The sequence below is a fragment of the Daphnia magna genome, linkage group LG6 (genome assembly GCF_020631705.1).
Source record: "Daphnia magna isolate NIES linkage group LG6, ASM2063170v1.1, whole genome shotgun sequence".
NCBI lineage: Eukaryota > Metazoa > Arthropoda > Branchiopoda > Diplostraca > Daphniidae > Daphnia > Daphnia magna.
The window spans coordinates 9818891-9840056 of record NC_059187.1 but is presented as its reverse complement, the minus strand read 5'-3'; the positions used below and the strand labels follow the sequence as shown (position 1 = coordinate 9840056).

Below are 21166 nucleotides of genomic sequence, written 5' to 3'. Positions count from 1 at the left end.
GGCAAAAAAAAAAAAAAAAATTAGAAATTGTTTTCAAATGTGAATTGAATTGCGCGCAACACTTTCTCCTGCCGGTGGAAAAACGAAACCATCACCACTGTCGCAACGGTAAACCTTTTCCGCACTTGATAAAACAAATCAAATCAAATCAAGAATTAAAACCGAACGGAACAACGGCCGCCAACCGACTGACGAGATTTCTTCAAAACCAGAGAAGCGATAGTTGCTAGTACTGAAATGTCCTAACACACACACACACACACACACACGCAGGAAGTTGTAATAAAAAAAAAAAAAAAAAAAATTGTTTGGCTTTTTTGTTTTCCTATTTGGTTTGGGGCTCTGAGGGTGTCCACCCTGTCGAAACAGGAGGGCGCATATTCCGTGAGTGGTCTTGGAGAACGATGACCGGCAATTCAACAAAGCGGTATAGTAAATTCACGAACTTCTTTTCTCACATTGGATGTAGTGTGTGTGTGTTGGCTGTGGTGTCCGTGTAACCGCACTGAAAATGTTTGGGAGCCAGAAGGGGAGCCTGTTGTGTGTGTGGGGGATGATTACGACGATGATTTGCCTTTTTTTCTTTCCCACTATAGTAAACCAAAAGGCTACTTTACTTGCCTAACAAAAGTAAATCAAACAAGCAAACGATAAAGTTAGAAAAGAGCCAAACTAAAAAAAGGGGAAAAAATACGGGAACAACTCGGTGGTGACTGACAGTCAAATGGCCAAACTCCCGAGGATAGAAAAAAAAAAATGAAAACGATTGCCACAAAAGTCTAAATGACGTAACGCCAGCTGTTGTGCGATGGCAATCGCACTACGTCGACGTAGACAGCAACAGCGTGTTGATTCAGATGGGAAGGTCATTTGCTTGTTGTGCCTTGCTATATTATCAAGTGCCTGTCTTCAATCTGGATTCGTCTGCTATTGGGGAGCCGATTTTGACGATGGGGCCTAATCGCTTTCACTTGATGGCGAATATATAAGACGGGTAAGTGTCGTAATATATGTGGGACAGGCAGGACATGGAGGCTGAATGAAAAGAAGTAGAAAAAATATAAAAACCACACGAAAGAAAGTCAACAACAGCCGGGTGAGAGTTGTCAGCGACGTTTGCGGTTAAATTGCTCGGCCATTGTCGTTGTTTTTCAAGCCACATGTTCTTTGTGTGTGGACATGTATCGTTGTCCAGTCGACTTGTATTGACAAATCAGCACAGGATGGCGTCAAAATGGCCACCCCATCAGTGTGCAGACGAACCATCAGTTGTTTTTTACCCCCATTTTTGTTCGATTTCAATGAACGAAAAAACACAAATGATTTAATCAACTGACCTCTTAAGTTTTCAAGTCGAAACATTGAAACAGTTTAATCCAGTCATTAGCAGAATGGACGATTCTTTGAAGAGGAGGCGGGAGACAGGGTCATCCGGAAGAGTCTCGCCGAGGGTGGTGATGTCGAAGTGCACGTACACAGACAGCAACAAAGGGCGTGGATTTCCGGAGTTTGTTCTTTCTCTGCTCTCTCCATGTCATTTCCTGTTGTGTGTTTGGGCTTCGTTTCTTTTGTTTAGACACGAGACATTGTGTGTTTGGACCCTGATAATAGTCGAAAATCGAATTGCAGACAAAGACACAAACGTGGTTATTTCAACGTCCGGGGGAGTAGCCATTGACATTGGAAAAAAAAAAAGATTAAAGATCAGTTACTTTCTCTTTTCGTTGACAAAACATCCAGTCTGACAAGTGACATGAACAAACAAACAAAACAAAAATAGGGAAATGCCTTGCAACCGATGGGCTAAAGATTGACCACTGGACCGATAAAAGGCGCCCTTCGCATTGTCGTTGTGTGCTTTCTCAGCTGTGAGACGTTGCCAGTGTGAAATAAAAAAGGCAAACACAAAACAAATTGGGAAGGGGAAAATAAAAATGGCCGACAACAGCTAGTTGAAACCGTCGCGGGCATGATATATTATCGCCATCATTGTTTATATGTATATATAAATATCATGTTATGTATATGTTCAGCACGTATTCTCGTACATAAAGAACCCAATACGGAGCATTTCATTAAGACACACACACACACACACACGAAAAGATTTGTAAATTAAAAGGAATATGAAAGAGACATGGAAAATTAAAGACAGTTGGGTCGGTTGGAATGATTACACTGTAATGAGACACACAGAATATGTACACAGACAAAGATTTGTTTGGTTTGTATTTCTTTTTTTTTTACACCTTTTCATGGTAGGATTGAAAAAACAACTAAATCTAGTCTACTACTTTGAGATCTTTCCGCCGGATCATCAAGACATGACCGATGAGAGCGGCGATCACGATCATCCATGACGTCGACGACAGCCGTCTGGCACAACTCGATCGATGCACTGCCGCCTGTTCGTGACCTATTCATACGAAACACAAATAAAAATAAATTGTCATCAACTCTCCTTTTTTTTTTTTTTTTTCCTACCCCGATAACCATCCCCCCCCCCATTCTTTTTTATTTATTTATTTCTCTTCCCTGCGAAACGACATCGCAAATAATTATTCTTTCGTCTGCAAATCTCCTATATCCAGATAGTTGCGTAAGGGAAACCTTGCCCGGCTCGACGGCAGTTTCAATCGATGGGGCGTCGTCCAACGACGTCGTTCTATTGACAAGAAATAAATGGAAGCCGCGGGAAGGAGCTGGGCAAGACGGGTGAGGGCCATCAGTCTCTCCCAACGTATACTTTATACGTGTAGTGTGTATACCTTGTTTCTTTTTGCTGTGTTACACACAATCGTCGTAATGGATGCTCAGGGGTGTTAAGGACAACCCATCCGGGGCTATGTACACACATAGTCCATTAACATAAACGTATTATTTTTTCCTTCTAAATTTGCAATGCTTATTATCATTCCCTCCTTATTCTGGCGGATCTCGGTACGAACGAAACAGCAAATGAAATTCGTTTTTTTTTTTTTTTAAATGCCGGAATGTTAACGAAACACATTATGCGCGTCGGGAGACATCACCTTTACAAAGTGTTGAGATTTGATGAATGATACGACATTTAAAGTGAGCCTTTTTGGTAGATTGAAATCAGCTGGTTGAAGCCGACTAGTTTTTTTTTAAAAATCAAACATTTGGAATCAATTGCCTTTTAAAGGAAAAATAAAAGAATCGTATTGAGTTGTTTGAAGAAAGATTCTCGAGAAATTGCGCACGTTTCTACATACGTGAGGGACATGACTATTTTGGCGTATGCAAATGATTCGATTGTTGGCGCCTGCCCTTTTGCGCTGCCGATAGCCAATAAGAATGTGGAAACAGCTAAAAATTGTGATTGCAAACAACGACCCCATACGAAGTCGACGAAGGTCACTAGATAGTGAAAGTTACACAACTTCTTTTTTTTTTCCCCCTCTCTGAGTAAAGAGGAGAGGGGGGGAGAAAGACAAACGTTGTTATCTGTTTGTTTTCTTTTTCTTTTAAGAATTAAAGAAAAAAAAAAAAAAGCTTTTTACGTTGTGTTACGAAAAGTTGGGTCGTGTCGGGATCGGCGTTCGGAGCTCGGCACGTGTAGTTGCCCGAGTGGATGTGCTGGATGTGATGGAGCGTCAGCATAGACATGGTCCTCGAAGGTGTCAACGTTAGGTGAGAGCTGATCAATCCAGAACCTCCTCCAGCTGCACCCGCCTCCGGATATTTACCGTCCGTCAGCAGAGTGCCATTGTGATACCAGAAAATCACTTGAGGCGGATCGGGAGTCTAGTTGAAACACATTTTTTCAATGTTAAAAACAAATGTCGATTTAAATGTAATTCATTGAAAATGAACATTCTCAAATTTTCAGCAAATAACAATTTTTAGGGCAATTTTGGATGGATTGCTTTCCAAATGAGATTGGTGTAAAGTTTAAGGTCAATTCAATTGGCCGCGTTCAAATAAAGCCGCTTAAACAGCGAGCCAATAGGAAAAGAGTGGGCTGGGGAAAAAAAGAAATCTAAAAAAAAAAAAAAAAAGAACTTTTGAAGATCGGTTCACGTCAGCTGTCATCGTGTTCACACAAGACTTTTTTTATTGCGCCACTGTTTTCCGAACTGGCTCTCCCCTTTCCAGATTTTGTTGCAAAAACCTCCCGGCTGTCAAATCGCCTTTTCTTTCTTGGCCGGCCTCTGAAATGTTTTAAACGCATTTGTGTCAACGATCAGGCCAAAACAAACCCCATAAGAAAGTGGTGGTGGATGAGTTTGTGAAGAAGGGGTGAAGAAAATGAACTTTTAGATGCAACAACAACAGGAAAAAAAGGAGGAGGAGGAGGATGGAAAGATCTTTTCAAGTGCATCGTGAAGAGCCACTTTGAAGCTCCTCTTGTGTTTGCTGTTGATGCGCTCCCGACAAAAGCGGAAGGATAGAAACGTCGTAAATATCCAGGGCGCGATATTTTTATTGGTTTCCTTTGCCAACTATTGAATAATATTGATCCGTCTTTTTAGCAGTGGTGCGATGTCTGGCGATGCGTTACGTCTTCGTTGGCGAACGGAAAAAGAGCCCGAACACATTCGCATTTTTCCCTTGGCTTATTTTGTTTTTTTCCCCCCGTTTCACAATTGAAAACAAACCGTGAGAGATGATTTAAAAGGATAGCCACCCCATGGCAGAAATCAGCACGAGAGAAAGGAAAAAAACAAAAAAAAAATGTCATTGACATAAATTAGCCTCTGAAGGTGGTCTAACAGAACGTGAAAAACAAGAACAAAATAAAAAATATTGGTTTGGATATTGTTGCTGGCGTTTTCTTTACTCGATGGTCCTTGTTGCAACGAGTATGAGGAGACGTCCCGCTTCCCTTTTTCTTCTTAAAAAACAATTGTACGTAAAGAGTATTGTAACAGTTGGGGGTATGTGTGTTGAATCCTAGTTCCGCACAGAGCAAACTAACCGCAGTATAATTGGCGTGAGATTCGAAAACTCGCGGCCTCCCCACATTTTTCCTTTTTTTTTTCATTTTTATCTTTATTGAATAGGAGGGAAGTTTGAATTCAATTTGAGCTTCTAAATTCTCGTTTGAAGAGCTCGTCTTTTTATCCTTGGAAGAGGAAGAAGTTTCCTTTTGGTTGTGGTAGAAATAGAAAGAAAAGGAGGCCGACAAACAGAATCTTTTTTGGGTGCATCCCAGTGGATGGCAAAGCAGAAAAGAAAAGAAAATATATTAATGAGAATGGCCAAATGGAGGCAAGATAATCAATAACAAGCCTTACCAGATTTGTTTAAAAAACGAATTCAATTCAAATTTCCGAGAAGGTGAAAATGATTATTGGAAGTTGACGTGTTTTCACGGCCTGATTTTGTTTTCCTCGGTGAATTTAAAAAACAAAACATTGACTTGTTTTGGGGGGGTGGAGGGGACTTATCATGGACGCTGATTGAAACTTGTCTTTCTTTCTGTCTGTCGCTCGTACCTTGTTGTTCGACACAAGACTTTCATCGAACGCGAACCTATTTGTATCTAAAAGACCGTCTTAAAAAGGAATTCCGGTGCCTTAGTGGGGGGAACGGACGTGTATAGAACTGGAACGTTTGTCTGTTAACCAAAACAAAACCAAAAAAAAAAAAAACTAGTCCCCATTTCCATGGCATGTTACGCGTTACACTCCTTGCCCTGGATCTAGAATAGTTTAGTTTATCTCAATATATATATACACACTACGCAATTGATGTGGTAGATAATAAACAATGCCAAAGCTATACGGACTTTTGGCTCACGGGTTATCCTCGGCACGGAACAATGGCCGCACTATGACGATAGCTGAATATAGTCCCGATGATAAACGACTAAACAGCACTCTTCACTTATTTCTCCTATACATCGTCGTTGGACGTGTACATTATCTCCGAAAACACGGGGATAGATGAAAAGGATTTCGAAGCAGCTTAGAGAAGGAAAACAACAGCTCCATCTGCATGGAGATAGACCTATTAACGTGGATCCTCGTACGCCACACGAAACAGGAATAAATACATCAATAGCTAAAGAATTTTACGACGTACTCTACGCTAATGATTAATTTAAACAAACAAAGGGGAAAAAAAAAAGGGTTTGGCCCCTCTGATTCATAAAAGCAGCTGTTGCAGCATTTGATGGACGAAGAAACACTCAAATAAAAATTGCGTGGCCACGCCACCACGTGATTTTAATTAGGGCGGGTCCCCCAGCGTCTTAACAACCGCCTCAAATTGTCGGTACCAAAGAGGTCTCCCTTTTTTAAAGCTTGCCATGTATACTTACATTGTCAACGATGCAGACGAGCGTCAGCGAAGGCGTGAGGATGTCGACGTGAGAGACTTGGCCCCCCAGGATGACGGCCTGAGGACTGGCGATGTGCAAGTGGAAGGCGTGCACTGCTGCGCCCGTTCTCGTCGGTATCTGCACATTTCCCGCAGGAATGGGGTTGAAAAATAGCAAACAATAAATGTTGGAATTGTTCTAATGAGACACACACACACACACACAGAGAAAAAGGGCGTTTTCAATTAATTGTGTTACGTACGTAAAGTGACATTACTACATCACCCGGCAACGTTAATGACCGAGATAATTTGATTGCACTCTGCACGAGCCCTCCCCCCCCCAAAAAAAAATATGAAGTAAACAAATGAACTCTTTTTCTAGGACCAAAATAAAAAAAAACTTAAGTCGGCGATAATTATCCCAAGAAAAATTCAATGAGCCACTCACGTCATGAGTCTGAAAGCTTTTTCCTCCAATTAGCAGCACAGCGAATAGTTTTTTTTTTTTCGATCTTTCTTTGCAACTGAAACTCTAGAATCATTTCCTTCCTTTTTCTTTCTCTCCATTTCGCAGTAAAAGGATTCTTTGGTGGGATGGGGGTGAACAATTTGATTTGATCGCTGCCATCTACTATACCAGAGGATGCGCACGCAACCCGATCGAGTCCTCTGTTGTTTAGCGTTTGAGAATAGATAAAATCGGAAAACGTACCTGACAATAGTAGGTGCCTTCGTCTCGTTTCTGTAGAAATTTGATTTCCAACGTCCATTCGGAGGCCTCGGTTTCGCTGTGCTTGACACGAAAGCGGGCGTCGGCCGTGTAAGTCAGCACACCTGAGGTCAGAATGTGCCAATCTCTGATGCGAATCCAAGTCACCTTTAAAAAATGAAGCGATTCAAACAAAAGAGAAACAAGAGTCGAGTTCAATGTTTGCGTGCGATACTGAACGACGATGCCCCACGATTTCAATTTTTTTAGCATACACAAGTCTGATTTGAGCGAAAACACACATCGAATCGATAGACTTGCCGAGATACGGGGGCCAACTCTTCCTAACGACGGGATTTAGAAGGGAAAAAAAGAAACTTTAAAAAATTGCAACAATAAAAATAAAAGACGAAAATAGTTTGGATGACGAACGAAATGTCTGCATTAGATCTGTCGCAAGAAGAGTAGTTTTCCTGTGAGAGATCCGAGTGCGTCTAACGTTCAGTCAAAGGCAAGGTAGACAAAAAAACAAACAAACAAAATGATTTAAAAGGAAAACTTTCGCTCTCTTTCTATTCGATTCCGTTTTTGCTTTCGTGTAAACAGCACCCAAAGTGTAGCAAACACAAGCGGATTGATGGTGCGATCCAGACCATATGACAAGGCTATCATTTAAAAGGACGCACGACGAGCCCTTGCCGCCTGCGTTACGCAACCAGTCGGCAACAACAACGTTCATTAAGATACACGCAGACGACAACTCCCCCCTTTTTTAAACTAACGTCATTCGCGAGTTCCATTGCAAATCGACTCGTCACGTGCCAACATCGAAAGAGAAGAAGAAAAACGACAGGGGAAAAACTACTTTCCCGCGTCTTATTTGTTTATTTACAGGTGGCAAAGAGGCAGCCATATGCATGCGAGATTCACCATGTTTAATTAATCCAACCATTGGCAGACATGTTTCAAAGTTTTTGAGCCTCGAGGACGTGCAATTTGACCGATGACAAAATTATGGCGCGTGCCCTTTTTATTTTCCTTATTCAGAAACTTGCGAGCTTCGAACGCAATCGAAATTGGATTAGATAGGAGAAATAACTCGATTAACTATCAAACAGCTCTCGGCCTAAATCTTGCTTTAGACTCCCGAGCAATCTTTACGGGGCAAAAACTTATTTTTTAAGAGTGGAGTGGCCTCCATAAATAGTGCGCGATGTAACGGGGCCAATCTGATCGATAAAGTCTTTATCTTTCCGAGGTCGACCAACATCCCAGCAAAGAGATCCGCTTTTTTTTTTCCCGACGGTGGTCCTTACACGCACACTTACACCCGGCAAACATCTTGTCACGAGTATTTTCTTGTTTTTTTTTTTTTTTTCTTTTTAAGGCTTTTTATACAACGCCGCCGAAATACTACGAACGGCACTTACACGTTTGTGCGGGCACTCACGCAATATTACGAAAGAAACGGTGCGCGAGGAGAAGCTGCAAATAAAAATTTCATTTTTCATTAACAAGACCGAGAGGAGAGAAAGCAAAACAAACAGCACGTACTCTTTAATCTAATCGCAAGACGCCATGTTTGCGCTAGGCGCACAGTCCCCTCAGTTTTATTTCCAGTTTCATCTGCCCGGCAAGTCCTCCCCTCGAGAAAATTGAAACAATCGAGGCTTGAATAATTTTTTTTTTTGAACGTGGACGTCGAGCAGGTGAAAAAGCAGTTGACTTTTGACATTCCCATCTAATCATTTCACGCAAAAAAAAAAAAAAAATCCCCCAACGACTTGAATGAAGCTCAGTATATTTTGCCTTTGATGCCTGCCCTTTAACTAATGAGATTGAATTTCTTAGCGACGCAAAGCCTCGGGAACTGCCAAACGCAACGCAGACAAAATAAAAAAAAAAATATAATACATAAATCTGGCAACACAGAAAACCGTGTACATATCGGTTTGTAGCACAAACAATTTTGCGACGGAATTATTTTTGTTTTGTTTGTTAATCAACTGCACCGAAGGGGGGAGGGTTGTATACGTGAAACGTTAGCGTAACGGTCTCCTGCTCGACTGCCGCGCTTTAATTGCCCCGGACGTAATCGATGTCCGCTTTTCCCGCACAACTTTCGCTTGTTTTTTTTCTCCCGTATTAAAGTAAAGCCCCGGAATTAAGAAAGACAAAAAGGTTTTTTTTTTTTTGAGGCTGTTGGAGTGCGCGCATTCGATCTCTTCACAAACGCCCACGGTACACACACGACAGCCAAAAGTATTCATTTCATTTGATGAAGTTTCTCTGTTGAATCCTTCAACAACAACAACAAAAAGTAAATGGGAAATATTCGAAAGACTTGCTGCATGTCCACAGACTTTTAGTGAATAAAACAAGATGAATCGTTTAAAATCAAATCAAAGAATTAGGCGGTAAACTCTGTCCGTAATCTCGTACCTGTCCAACTGCGTAAGTTTGCGCGTGTAAGAGAGCTACTGGCCACGCGCACCCGTCGTCATAAATTCATGGCAAAACCATTTGAGAGATGCACATACTATGTATTACTCACTTGATGCTGTGAATTCTTGAGTCGACATCGTAGAAATGCAGTTTGCCCGAGACTGGCTGTCACGTTGGTTTCCAGTGCCCCGGAGAAGGCGGCTTCCGATTCGCTTGTTTCCTCTCTATTCGCTAAATGCGCACTGGCTGTCGTCGCGTCCTGCAACGATCCGGCTGCTAGTCGTCGGCCAATTTCCGACTCGTCCAACGCACTTAACGCACCGATGCCTCTGCTATCGTCAAAGTGATCGTCGTCAAAACCCGCTAAAGGGTACTTGGCATCCAGCATTATCGTCCCAATCTTTTCCAATCAAAAATATATAAAAAAACAAGAGAGAAAAATAGAAACAACCATCAAAAGGCATGCTAAATAACAAATAGAAATTCACTCGTCTAGGAGCTGGTCGATATTCAAAAACATCCTTTTAAGAATGCTAGTCAAAAGCGGACAATATCGAATACAAATGACCCCCCCATAGCAAAAAGACATTGACCGAAAACGACGGCGGGTTGAATGCAATTCCATCGTCGTTCGAGTCGTATATCCTTTGCCAATGCTCTGTCCTTGTGTGTGTGTCTGTGTGTACATCTATCTCAGCCATGCAATAACCCTTTCCATTCTGATTTCTTTCTTTCCCCCCCTTTGAAATTACATCGGCCTGGTCGCTGCGACTTGATGACACGACTGGCGCTGTTTGACGACCTCGTCTTCGCAATTGTTGTCCTTTCCTTGTTGATGCCATTTGTCGAGTCCGTCGACCCTCAGTTAGTGGACCGACCATATCAACCATGTCAGATGGTAATCGACTGCTCCGCTCCGTCTCCGCGCCGCTGGCCAATAACTGCCATCCGTCGTTCTTCGTCGGCAAAGACTGTCCGTCTTCTATCACCTCCCGTTTCGCAGAACCTTTTCACGACGGCACATAATGAAATAAGAAACAAAACAAATACGATCATTATTCAGAAAGTAATGAGTATCACGCTGCAGGCATGGCCTCCAATCCTTTCGTGTGCCCAAGTTGGCCAATCGTCATCTGAATGTACACCCCCCGAATAGCGTACAACTAGGGGCAATGCGTTCCGACCCGAAACTTTTCTTGCCAATGGAGCGGGACCCGACGTCCATTCGATTGTTATTGCACAATCAATGCCAGCGTTTTCGAGAGGATCAAACAAATAACAGCAGTTTTGTTAAGTATGGACGTCAAGTAAGCCATTACAGCTCCGTTTTGAATGAGCTTTCATTTTTTTGCAATACATTGGCAAGTTGTTTACTAGTTTCGTTTTGCTTCAGAACGTCTTTTGTTTTTGTTTGTCCAGTTCATAAATGCTCGGCTGCTTAACTTGGATACTTTCTTGTGTGTTATCGCTCACTGACTTCAAAATTCGATTGTAGTAGGACACTCAGAGAACATCAAAGTGTTTCTCGGCCAAACTTACCGGCTGCCGGAGGCTGTGCAGATGCGATGGCGAAGAGTAGGAACGCGATGAACATAATGGGATGCGGTGGCAACGGTCGCTTAGACTGATGCAAATGATGCCGCCCACCAATGTCACCGCACCTGCTGCCGTGTATTGTGCCATCGCAGTTGTCCAGGTGCAAAGTCATCTGCGATAGAATAAAAATATAAAAAAAAGATATCAGTCATATCACCAAGTGCGTCACAACATAACAATAGAATCGTTTTCCTCTATATAAATTATTCCGACTGAAAAAAAAAAATCCAATCTAAAAATTTGCATCAACAAGGAAGGGGGGGTATCCCTTAGGCCTATTGTTTCCGTCAACAAGAAGAGAATGCAGCGATGTTGAGTCAAGTTTTGGAAACGACACCGTCAAATTCACGTTGCAGTTCGAAATTCTTGATGATATATTGTAATCGGCTATGCATTCACGATGAGTCCACGTCACATTGTCAACTGCTGCAATTGCTCGTTCCTTTGCCATGGGCAGGGCGGATTACAACTGCGTGAAAGGAAGGACTCGATGTAGTCGTGTACCTTTTCTATTATCTTTGAAGACACGGAGAATCAACGCAGAGGACTTTCAAATTTCAATTCAAATGATAGAAATCCTTTCGGCAATTCTCGGATCTCATCCTATCCATTACGGCAAGAAATGCGTTTCTTTTGTTTCTCTTTTTTTTTTGTGTTCCACTTCGAAAGAAATAGACATGCAATCCTTAAAGTCAACCAGTAACAACATCATAATCATAAAGAGAAATGGACTCGAGGCGCGTCTTTGGGTCGACTCCCTTTGATTTTGGCACCAACGACGAGCTCGTGTAAGAAAGCAAAACAAAATAAAGGGCGTGGCAGGCTGTTTGATCTTTACGTAGGCAGCCCATCGTGACGCTTGGCACCTTGTGGACAGAAAAAGAAAAAGGATTGACACTTCAACATCCCCACTCGCGAGTATTAATCATCAAACAAAGGTAATAATGATATCAAGACACACCGCCGCTACACCAACACGCCACTCCGAGGGCTGGGCCCACTTCGAGGCACTCGCAAGCTCGTTAGCTTTTATTTGTTTAGACGTTCCTCCTCTCTCTCCTTTCTTTCAGTAGGTGATGAGACGTGAAGACGAGTGTGTTTTGTTTTTTGTTCGTCTCGTCTAATTAAGCTGCTTCTCACTTGTAGACTGAAATCGCGTGTAGACTCGTGTTTACGTCATACTATTTTAAAAGTTTTTGTTTTAAGAATTTTGTGCGAAAAAAGGAAAAACGGGACTAATCTATAACGATTGGCGTGAGATTCTAGGACCTTTGCTCGTCATCCGCACGGTCCTCCGTGATCCTTGGCGAAGGCTGTTTCACTAGCCTTCAACATTGCCGAACAAACCGGTTTAATTCAACAACAATAAATGTCTTTTTCTAAGTTCGTATCGCCATCTGACGTCTACGCCAACACTAAATTGTCCGTCCAATGAGCTATAGAGTAATGCATCCGGAAAGAACACAATATACAAAATCAAAGAACTCGAATTATTCGTTTGATCCGGATGCTGACGCAAGGACGCAAAATGTTTTGTTTTGAAATAAATAAAAAGAAGACTACAACAGAGTCGAGATGTCATCAAATTCAGTCCTACTCTCCAGTATGATCCATTCTCTTTATTTGGCTATCGATTTTTTGGGGGGGTTTCTTTTACGAAGAGCAATAAGAGACTGCAGCCTATTGGGTCACTAAAATAAAAGAAAAGAAAACCTGTCACAAAGAGATGAGACCAGACAGGAATAGAAATCTACTTTAATATCAATACCTCACCCCCACACAAGCTCAGATAGCAAAGCTTTAGATAGCGTGGGGGGGGGGGCAAGTTGGGCAAAAACAAACAGTTGGAACGTCATTCACTTTTTGAAACGACACAGCAAAAATATAAACACGAAGATTCCGGACATGTTACGAGCGAAATAGGGGACTGGGGGGATGCAGCTTCTTCATTTCGCTTTGGTTATTGTCCAGTTGCTCGTGTCCCTTTGTGTGTGTGTGTTTTGGACAGTAAACACGGTAAGCAAAAGGGATCCACTAACACGTGGCATGTCCACCTCGTCGGACTTTGAAAGTGGAAATCGAGATATCGTGTTCGCTTCATGTATCCGCAAGCTCATTGCCTATTCGTCGCTTTCTCGTCTTCATTTTCGGCGAGTATCCCCGTCCTATCCCCGGCGTTAGACGCTCGCTATCCTTAACGTACCCCCCCTATTCTCACTGCCGGAATACGTAATCCCATCGCGCTGTTTTGATTGCCAATCGGCCGCCCCAAGATCGACCCCAAATCCCGTCCAATAAAACCTCCACTTAAATGCCTCTCTATACTGTACATAAAAAGGAAAAAGGGCGACAATAAAATTTTGATTTTCTTCTTTCGATTGTTGCTTCCTTCTTCTGTTTTTTCCCTTCTTCCAAATCATTTCCTTGTTTCTATTTTGCTTTTCCCGTTCTATTACCAGTGGACTTTGAAAATCTTTTGATCGGAGGACAAGACCCTTTTTGGACGAGTTTGTCCCAATTGATCCGTTGACTCTGTCTTTCATCCAATCCGGTTCGATTTTTTTTTAACGCTACGATTGACTTGCCCTCCCATCCAGCAATAACACATTGGCAGAAAAACTAACAAAAAAAACGGTGTGATTGCAAACACTAGCGATTGCGGGGCGGAGGTGGGGCTTATTGATTATTCAGCAAAAGAAACTGAAAAAGAAAAAAAATGTTTAGATGCCAATTTTCATTCGAACATTAGTCGAGCAGCCGGAACCGTCTGTGCTGCCATCTGTTATTATTCAAGACCCCACTACTGGTACATGCACGGCAGACGAATGCCGCATTACGACAATAATGAAAAACAGGAGAGGCCAATGGGTCCATTGTAACTTTTTTCTTCTTCCATCTACTCCGGAAAACCGGTCGGAAGATTCTCTCACGACTTCCTAATTCTTTTTTGTTTTTTTCCGTTCTCGTGCCTTCGACGTCTTTTTTCCATCCCAATATAAATACATCATCTTGCCTTTGTAAAGGCATAACCTCATCTTTAGCCATTAATTCAGAACGATGGATTTTCATTTTCTTCGACATTCGGAGCCCACAGATTCGAGAGTAATCACCGGCGAGCAGCAACTAACAGGGGAGTTTTTTTTTGTTGTAATCTTCTCAACTTCGACCCAACCCGAAAGCATTTCTACTTATCCAGCCTAGTATGTGCGTCTTTTATTCTTTCCCGTCACTCATTTTTAGACCGACGAGAAGCGGGGGAATGAGATTCATCACATGGAATCGCTGCTGCTCTCGACCCGTCTTTGTCAATTGAATTGGAGATCGATAGCGGGCCGGTTGAGTTTGCATCGAACGTCCCTAGCAGCAAAGTCATTTAAGATACAATAGGATCTTGCCGGCTCTTAACAGCCTCTTTGCCGGAGAAATAATTAACCAATCCGCCGAGAACGGCATAGTGCGCCAAGCTATAGTCTTAACATCACACGTCACTTATCCACTTTGTAACGCAATAAAACTGTACTCCGATAACAGGCTGATACACATGTGTGTACATGGAAAGTGGACGCGTCCTGTCCTGAATTTATCGCATGCGGAAGGGCAGAAAAGACAGGGACGTTCGGCAGTCAAAGACAATAGAAATTGTTAAGGGCCGCCTTTTGTTATTTGGATATATGGAGGGGAATGATGAATCGCTTTGCAAGCGAGAAAAGTTGGAAAAACATTATTACAGGATATCAGTTTAATCCAATTAGGGTTTGAAAAAGAAAATGGGGGATGGATTGTGAAGACATTTGCAGCCACTCATCATCATTGTCTCTTCCATTCTAGTCAGCGTTTTCAGACTGAATTACACCGTCAATAGAATAAAGCGCAAATAATAATAAACAATATCGCAATAAATTGCGTGTGTTGTTACTGAGAATGGCAAAAAAAAGGCGGCCGTTTCGCTGAAACGAGAAAAGACGCTGACTAGAATTTCAATGAATACATTATTCATGCTTGTAAAAAAATAGCAAGGATTTTCCCTTTTTATCAACGCTTTAACACTCGCCTACTACACGCCTCTCACTTTCCATCAATTGACACGTTCCTCAACGAAACATTTCCCCAAAATAGAGACAAAAATGAGGACACGACACGGCCCTGGCAATCTAATGCGGCCCAAAAATTGCGTAAACTTAAATCTGATGCAGAGTCTCGCTCATTTCATAGGGGAAAAAAAAGGGGGGGGGGCCTTTGTGGGGGGGAGGGATCTCTGTACTTGATGCATCTCTGACAGTTTATTAGATTCCAGCAAAGAACCTCTCGCTAGTCTTGTGTTATTTTAAGCTACTGATTCTCCAGAGGCAGAGTAAGTAAGACTACAATACAAATAAATTCAAACAAAATAAAAGAGACAACGCCATCGGGCCTCCCCCCTGTTTCTACTTCAACATGTCTCTCTAGTTTCCAACCCCCGTAAGAAAAAAACAAACGAAGCAAACGCAGAGCGGAAAGAGGGCAGCCAAACTTGAGCTTTCCTCTTGTTTTCTGTTTCCAAGTAAAGAGGCCTTAGCTTATGATTAAGGCAGAGAGATGACTTGTATCGATTCTTGGATTCCTCGCCTCTCGGTCTTAAAATTTTTTTCATTTTTTTTTTTTTTTAGCTGCTGCATTATGAACATCATCTAAGAGTTAAAATACTTTGCTACAACTTTCTTGTTTGCCTTCACGGTGCTGATTTCCAAAACATTTCTTCTCTTTTCCATGATAGCTTAATTAGATTGGCTGCGAATCGAGATGAAAGGGCTTGCCAGACAACCGAAATGCTGTTTCAAATTGTCTGTACGTTCATCAAGCAAACTAGAAAAAGGAAAAAAAAAAACGTGCCTAAATTAGAGACACATTGCGGGAGGTGATTTCAAAATAGAAGAAGGACCAAAGAGTATCAAAATAGATTTAAAGAATCATTCACGTTCGGCGAGTGTCATCTTCCCGCAAATATATAGCCTCATTAAAATTTACAATTAGTGAAAGCCCTTCTGAAAAAATGGTTTCCTCGTGCGTTTGTTAAAACTTTGGAGAATATTCAAGTCTCCCGAAAAAAGAAAAAAAAAACTAACTTACTGAACGAGAAAAGGAAAAACTCTTTCTTTGGATACTCGAGAAAGAACGGAAGCGAGAAGACGCTAGAGAAGTGAGCTGTTACCTCGGTGAATCATGAATACCAAGTAGATCATTGAGTTTTTAGTCCCCCTTTGTCACCAACGAGAATGAGATATGCTTATTTTCGTGTCACACACACTTCTCTATTGGCTATGCCCCCCCCAGTCCGCCTATTCTTCCTTTATTGCAACCCCCGTCACGTAAAAATCAGAGAAGCGTTTGATTTCGCCGCTCGACTTGATTTCAGTTGATGATGGAGAGCTCCATCTATTGATCTATGTTTTAAAAATTGTTTTTATTTTTTAGTTGATGGCCGGATGAGTAGAGATTAAAAATGGAGATGTTTGTGGTCCACGCTACGACAAACAATTGAGAAAACTAGTTCGATTGTGCCTCAAGTCACGCCGCCTAGCGAGTCGTCCACTCGAGAAATTCACGCGCGGCTTCTTACAGACTTGAAACGCTGTGCACCCCGTCACCTTTCTTGACATTGCATCAATCCGTGGATACACAACGCCGGTAAACAGAAATCAAGAAAGAGAGAGGCCAATGTACCAATCGTCGGTCGAAAACGAGGCAAAGAAGGCTTCCCTTTTATTTTCTGACTAGCAATATTCAGAGTGGTGAATGGGCTTTTGTAAACCGTGCCGGAACGGCAGTGGATTAAAAGAATCTAGAACAGAAAGAAAAAGATTGAAAGGGGAAATAGAAACGAGTCAAAAATTCAATGGAAGAAATCAATTTGAGCGTCTTCAAGTATATGCAAAAAGGATCTTCCACTTGACCCAACTTTTTTTTTTTTCCGACTTTCTTTCGAGAAAAGTTGTGGCGTGTCACTGGAGAGCGTCAGCATTTGAGAGGCTGGCCAGGGTCGCTGAAGTAAACTTGAATAACACGACGTCGAACATGTTGAATGGATGATCTAACGTCAAACATCCTCACCAAACAATCGATTTCAGCATCGTTTTAATCCAATCCTCTGAAGAATCTTAATTTATTGATCATCAGACCGGAAATGTCGGGCAGAGAATTCTCTAAAGATTTGAACGTTCGCTGCGAGTTTTAAAAAAGGGCAAGTGCTCTGAACATTTAACTTGAAATCACTACCTCTTCCAATTAACATAAAATTTGCATATTCCTTTTCAAATGATTTGCAGAAAACGTCTTGACAAACGAAAAACATTCGTTATGTACCGTAATTGCTGCGCTGTTTTGTGCAGAACTCTGAACAATGGTAGCCGTCGTTACCATTTGATTAGCATCGAGCCTCCCCCCCAGTCTTTCATACAAAAGGCAAACACGAGACGCCCAAATCTATAACTAATAGAGCCCTCCTACATAAACGCTGGAATTGGGAAAAAGAAATAAATAATCATAGCTAAAGATGATGTCAGCCGAAATAGCAGCCATTCTTCATCGCACAAAAGTTTGCAACTAAACAGTTTGCCACCTGTTTTCGTTATAACTTGTAGTTGCCAAACTTTGCCTTTGGCATCTGAATAAATGTCACCAACGTGTCTAGAAAATAATGTGCAAGTAAAAAATTTAGATCTCTAAAAAAGAGAAGATTGGCTACGAAGAGAAAATGGACAGGCATTGAAAGGTCGTAAGTTCCACCCGATTTTCAGGAAATAATAGGATTGGTTCGGCATTGTAGACTTAGACAATCGATTTCCTATGAATAAAATATGTCTTACCCCTCCCCCTTTTTTTTTCTTGCCCCAAAACCCAAAATGCGTCCTGCTTCCGGTTCCATTTCCACTTCCTTAACTGATTGCCAATCCCATCGGAGCTTGTGAAACTCATCTTCGGTTTAAAAATTCAACGATTACTTTAACTCATTTGGGATTTACGGTTGATAAAATTGGGGGCGCCACACACCTGATGCTGAACAGTAACGATCCATCCAATCAGGTCACGGTAATCCTTTTCACAAGAGTCTAACGGCGATATTATAAGGCAAATGCAAATAGCCTGGTTGATTGTGATGCGCGAGCTTGTTTTGAATAACAAGTTTTCGATTGAATATCAGCAAAATAAAAAAAAAGGGATTTTGCCTTAGATGGGGACGCAACTCGATGGACAAAACTTTCGCGTATCCTGGACATGGAACTAGAAACTTGACGAATGTTGATACAACTATCGAGATTCCGGATCTGCTGGAGGGATTTTGCAGTCACTACTGGTGCGGTAAAGCTAGTCAAGAAACAAGACGAAAAATATAAAAGTTTGGTGAAATATTTCCTATTTATTTGTCGGATTCCGGATGGGGAAAAAAAGGAAGACGAAATGAGGAGCTACCCGCAGTGTCGGTTGGCTAACGGATCGATGTCGATGGATCAACCTGACAGTATGAGCCTGATAGACCTCCGGCTGGAGAGCTTCCCCTCCGCGGGCTCCCGCCAAAAGATTGCGAGACCGGAAGCAAGACGGCCCGGATATCGTGAAAGAAAAAAAAAATGCAATAGGATCGTGGAAAGAAACAAAAAGTGATGAAGAACAACCACGAGCCAATGGATAAAAAAAAAAGAAAAAAGACTTTGCAAAGTCTCGACTGGATCCGTCAGACATTAGATGCAGCATCACCTCTAAAAGACTGCCCCTACAACAACAAAAAAAAAAAAAAAACAACCATAGACAATAAAGAGCGATGCGGAATGTCTTTGCCACGTTCCGTAACATCCAAACGGAATAGAAGGTAATATAGAAAGTCCAACCGAAACGACAATAAGTATTGCGTTACTTGTTTGTGGGATGTGAATAGCACAGTGTCGTATACAGAAGGGCCGAGTGGAATGTCAAGAGGCAAAACATTGTAAATGAGGCTCAATGAAAGAGCGTAGAATTTCAAAAGAAGTACGAAAAGATTTCAACAAGGCAAACGTCAAATCTAATCAGAACAATTACGCATTTCTATCTGCCAATCGACATAAATATTGAAATTCTTTCCCCATTTTCTTACTGAAGGCGGATGATAAACGATATACGTCTATCGTATTGTTGTGCAAAACTAGCCGGAGAAGTGTGCCAAGCTGGATGAAAGGCGTGTCTCAAAATGAACGCAATTCAATTGATTGTGCAAGGGCCTGTATACGAATCGTGGGAATCATGTCACTTTGTAGTACTGTAATTGTCAGAAGGATTGATCGACAAAACTGCCGGTTGGACATTCATCACCAAAAGCACATTATTACGATTCCACAGCTTGAAACCGTAGAAGAAAGGGGGAGGGGAAAAAATGGCCAAATAGATGGAAAAAAAGGCTGGCGAAAGCATCCAGCCCGATGACATTGCGATTTTCTTCTGCGAAATGGATCGTATCGAACGACATGTCTATAAACAATTGCGTGATTCTTTACAGCACAATACCTTTAGTCAATGGGAGTAGCCCGGCCTGCGAGAAGGATTGGAAATTCCGGTGTAATTGAATGAGACGCCGATTGCGACAGTTCCAGGAAGAAGAAAGAACACACCCCCCCAAAGAGTTTTTTTTTTTTTAATTCACCGTAATGAATCGAAGCAGTCAACTTCCATTTTGCAACATTCAAATCGTCACTGATATTACAACAACAACAAAAAAATAATAATAATTCACGGAAACAGAAATATTGGTTGACTGACAACCAACATCCAGCACATCTACATCATCCAACAGCGTCTCCGGCTAAAGAGGGGGATGACACGGGCTAAAAACGGTGATCAGGAAGCAAAAGAAGACTGAAAACGACTCCCGGAATGAATGCCGTGCGGGAGTGTTTTGCCAGTGCGTCTACGATGGTCTCCCAATGTGTTTCACAATGCTATCGTTCGTGCAGTTTAACGCGCCTGCGCAGTACGGATCATTACGGGGAACCCACGCAGAGCTCCAAGTTTGAAAGACGAAACATAATATTTCTGACTAGTCCCACCTATTAACTGTGTGTGTAACGTGTTTCCAAATAAATGAACCCAAAATTGTTACGGGGAAAAGGAACTTCACCTTTCTATTTTATACTCAACTTTTTTTGTTAATTAGGAAAGAGTGGGGATAAAATGTTAACATGTAGACAGCTAAGGGTTTTTAATAAACGAAACTGTTTTTGCACGAATGCGAAGGTGCAAAAATAAAATGGCTCTTGACTAATGTACGTGACGTTACAGTGTGGAACATCAAACGAAAAAAAAAAAAGGGGAGGGGGGGAAAGCTAGCGAGTCTGAGATTCAAAATGATTTGATTAACTTGCCCATCCTTTCTGCAACTGAATCTTTCACGGCTGCAACGTGTCGCAATGTGAAACTGCCAGTGCAACTCTTTTGGCATGCAGAGAGCAAAAAAACCCAACATCAATAAAAAAAATGGCCAACTTACATTTTGTTGCTGTTGTTGTCAAACTCGAATCGGCGTGGCAATTGCATCGGGCGAAAGGAGGTTACCACTCAAACAAACAAAGAGATTAGGTTTGTTTCTCGTCACAACGAGTGTGGTAAGGAAGCTGGTCTATTTCCTGGATGCAACCAGCAGATCTCATTCCCTCGATTTGAGCACGTGTGGAGAAATTTCTTCGGCTTGTTTCCCATTCCTGTCACGGCTATCCACATTCTACGAGTATTATCTAAAATTGAGAGAAATAAAATCCTGAGAATCTCAAATGGACGACACAAATTGGCAATGAATATTACATAATACCTTCGTGCTCGCATGTTGCACCAGAAATTTCGAGAATCACTTTGTTTGATTGACGTTACACTAAGTAGTGAAATGTGCAGCAGAAAGACACACATAAATAACGTGCAATGCATCGGGGGACATTTACGTTTGATCTTCCAGTTGTAAATTGCTCAAGTGCCAGAGAGGGAAAAGATAACTAACCTATTGTAAAAATGTCCTGTGTGCTCGGAACGCCAGGAAACGCAGACTGGCAGACGAGTCAAAGGAGCAGCCCCCCACCGTACAATTCATGGCGGGCACATGGCCGCATGGCGTAGCAGACGCGCCATTTC

The 21166-nt window shown here is 41.9% G+C and overlaps 1 protein-coding gene and 1 long non-coding RNA gene across 5 annotated transcripts; one reads left to right on the top strand and one right to left on the bottom strand.

The window, feature by feature from the left end:
- Positions 1-369: 369 nt before the first annotated feature.
- Positions 370-2457, top strand: LOC116925780. The gene is made up of 2 exons (XR_006647618.1): positions 370-994; positions 2263-2457. It is a non-coding gene; the product is annotated as an uncharacterized LOC116925780 (long non-coding RNA).
- LOC116925775 lies at positions 1950-21132 on the bottom strand. Of its 4 annotated transcripts, none has more exons than XM_045174748.1 (10): positions 21036-21132; positions 20853-20912; positions 20535-20778; positions 10985-11153; positions 10198-10451; positions 9555-9845; positions 7004-7168; positions 6290-6427; positions 3525-3768; positions 1950-2416 (listed from the first exon to the last, which is right to left on the bottom strand). In XM_045174748.1, exons 4-10 carry the CDS (start codon positions 11151-11153, stop codon positions 2283-2285), a joined length of 1395 nt encoding a protein of 464 aa, XP_045030683.1. In that variant the 5' UTR covers positions 20535-20778; positions 20853-20912; positions 21036-21132; the 3' UTR covers positions 1950-2282. The 4 variants fall into 4 exon arrangements, with proteins under 4 accessions (XP_045030683.1, XP_045030684.1, XP_045030686.1 ...); XM_045174749.1 differs by having other exon boundaries at positions 20846-20912; positions 21036-21129; XM_045174751.1 differs by lacking the exon at positions 7004-7168 and having other exon boundaries at positions 20853-21105.
- Between the last annotated feature and the right edge of the window lie 34 nt (positions 21133-21166).

What these genes read in the sequence shown, in the direction of transcription:
- LOC116925775 (XM_045174748.1), bottom strand. Translation starts at nt 11,153, where the DNA reads ATGACTTTGCACCTGGACAACTGCGATGGCACAATACACGGCAGCAGG. An exon ending in AAGGCACCTACTATTGTCAG is followed by an intron (nt 6,428 to 7,003) that starts GTACGTTTTCCG and finishes GGAAATGTGCAG; the next exon opens with ATACCGACGAGAACGGGCGC. An exon ending in TCGTCTGCATCGTTGACAAT is followed by an intron (nt 3,769 to 6,289) that starts GTAAGTATACAT and finishes TGTTTCAACTAG; the next exon opens with ACTCCCGATCCGCCTCAAGT.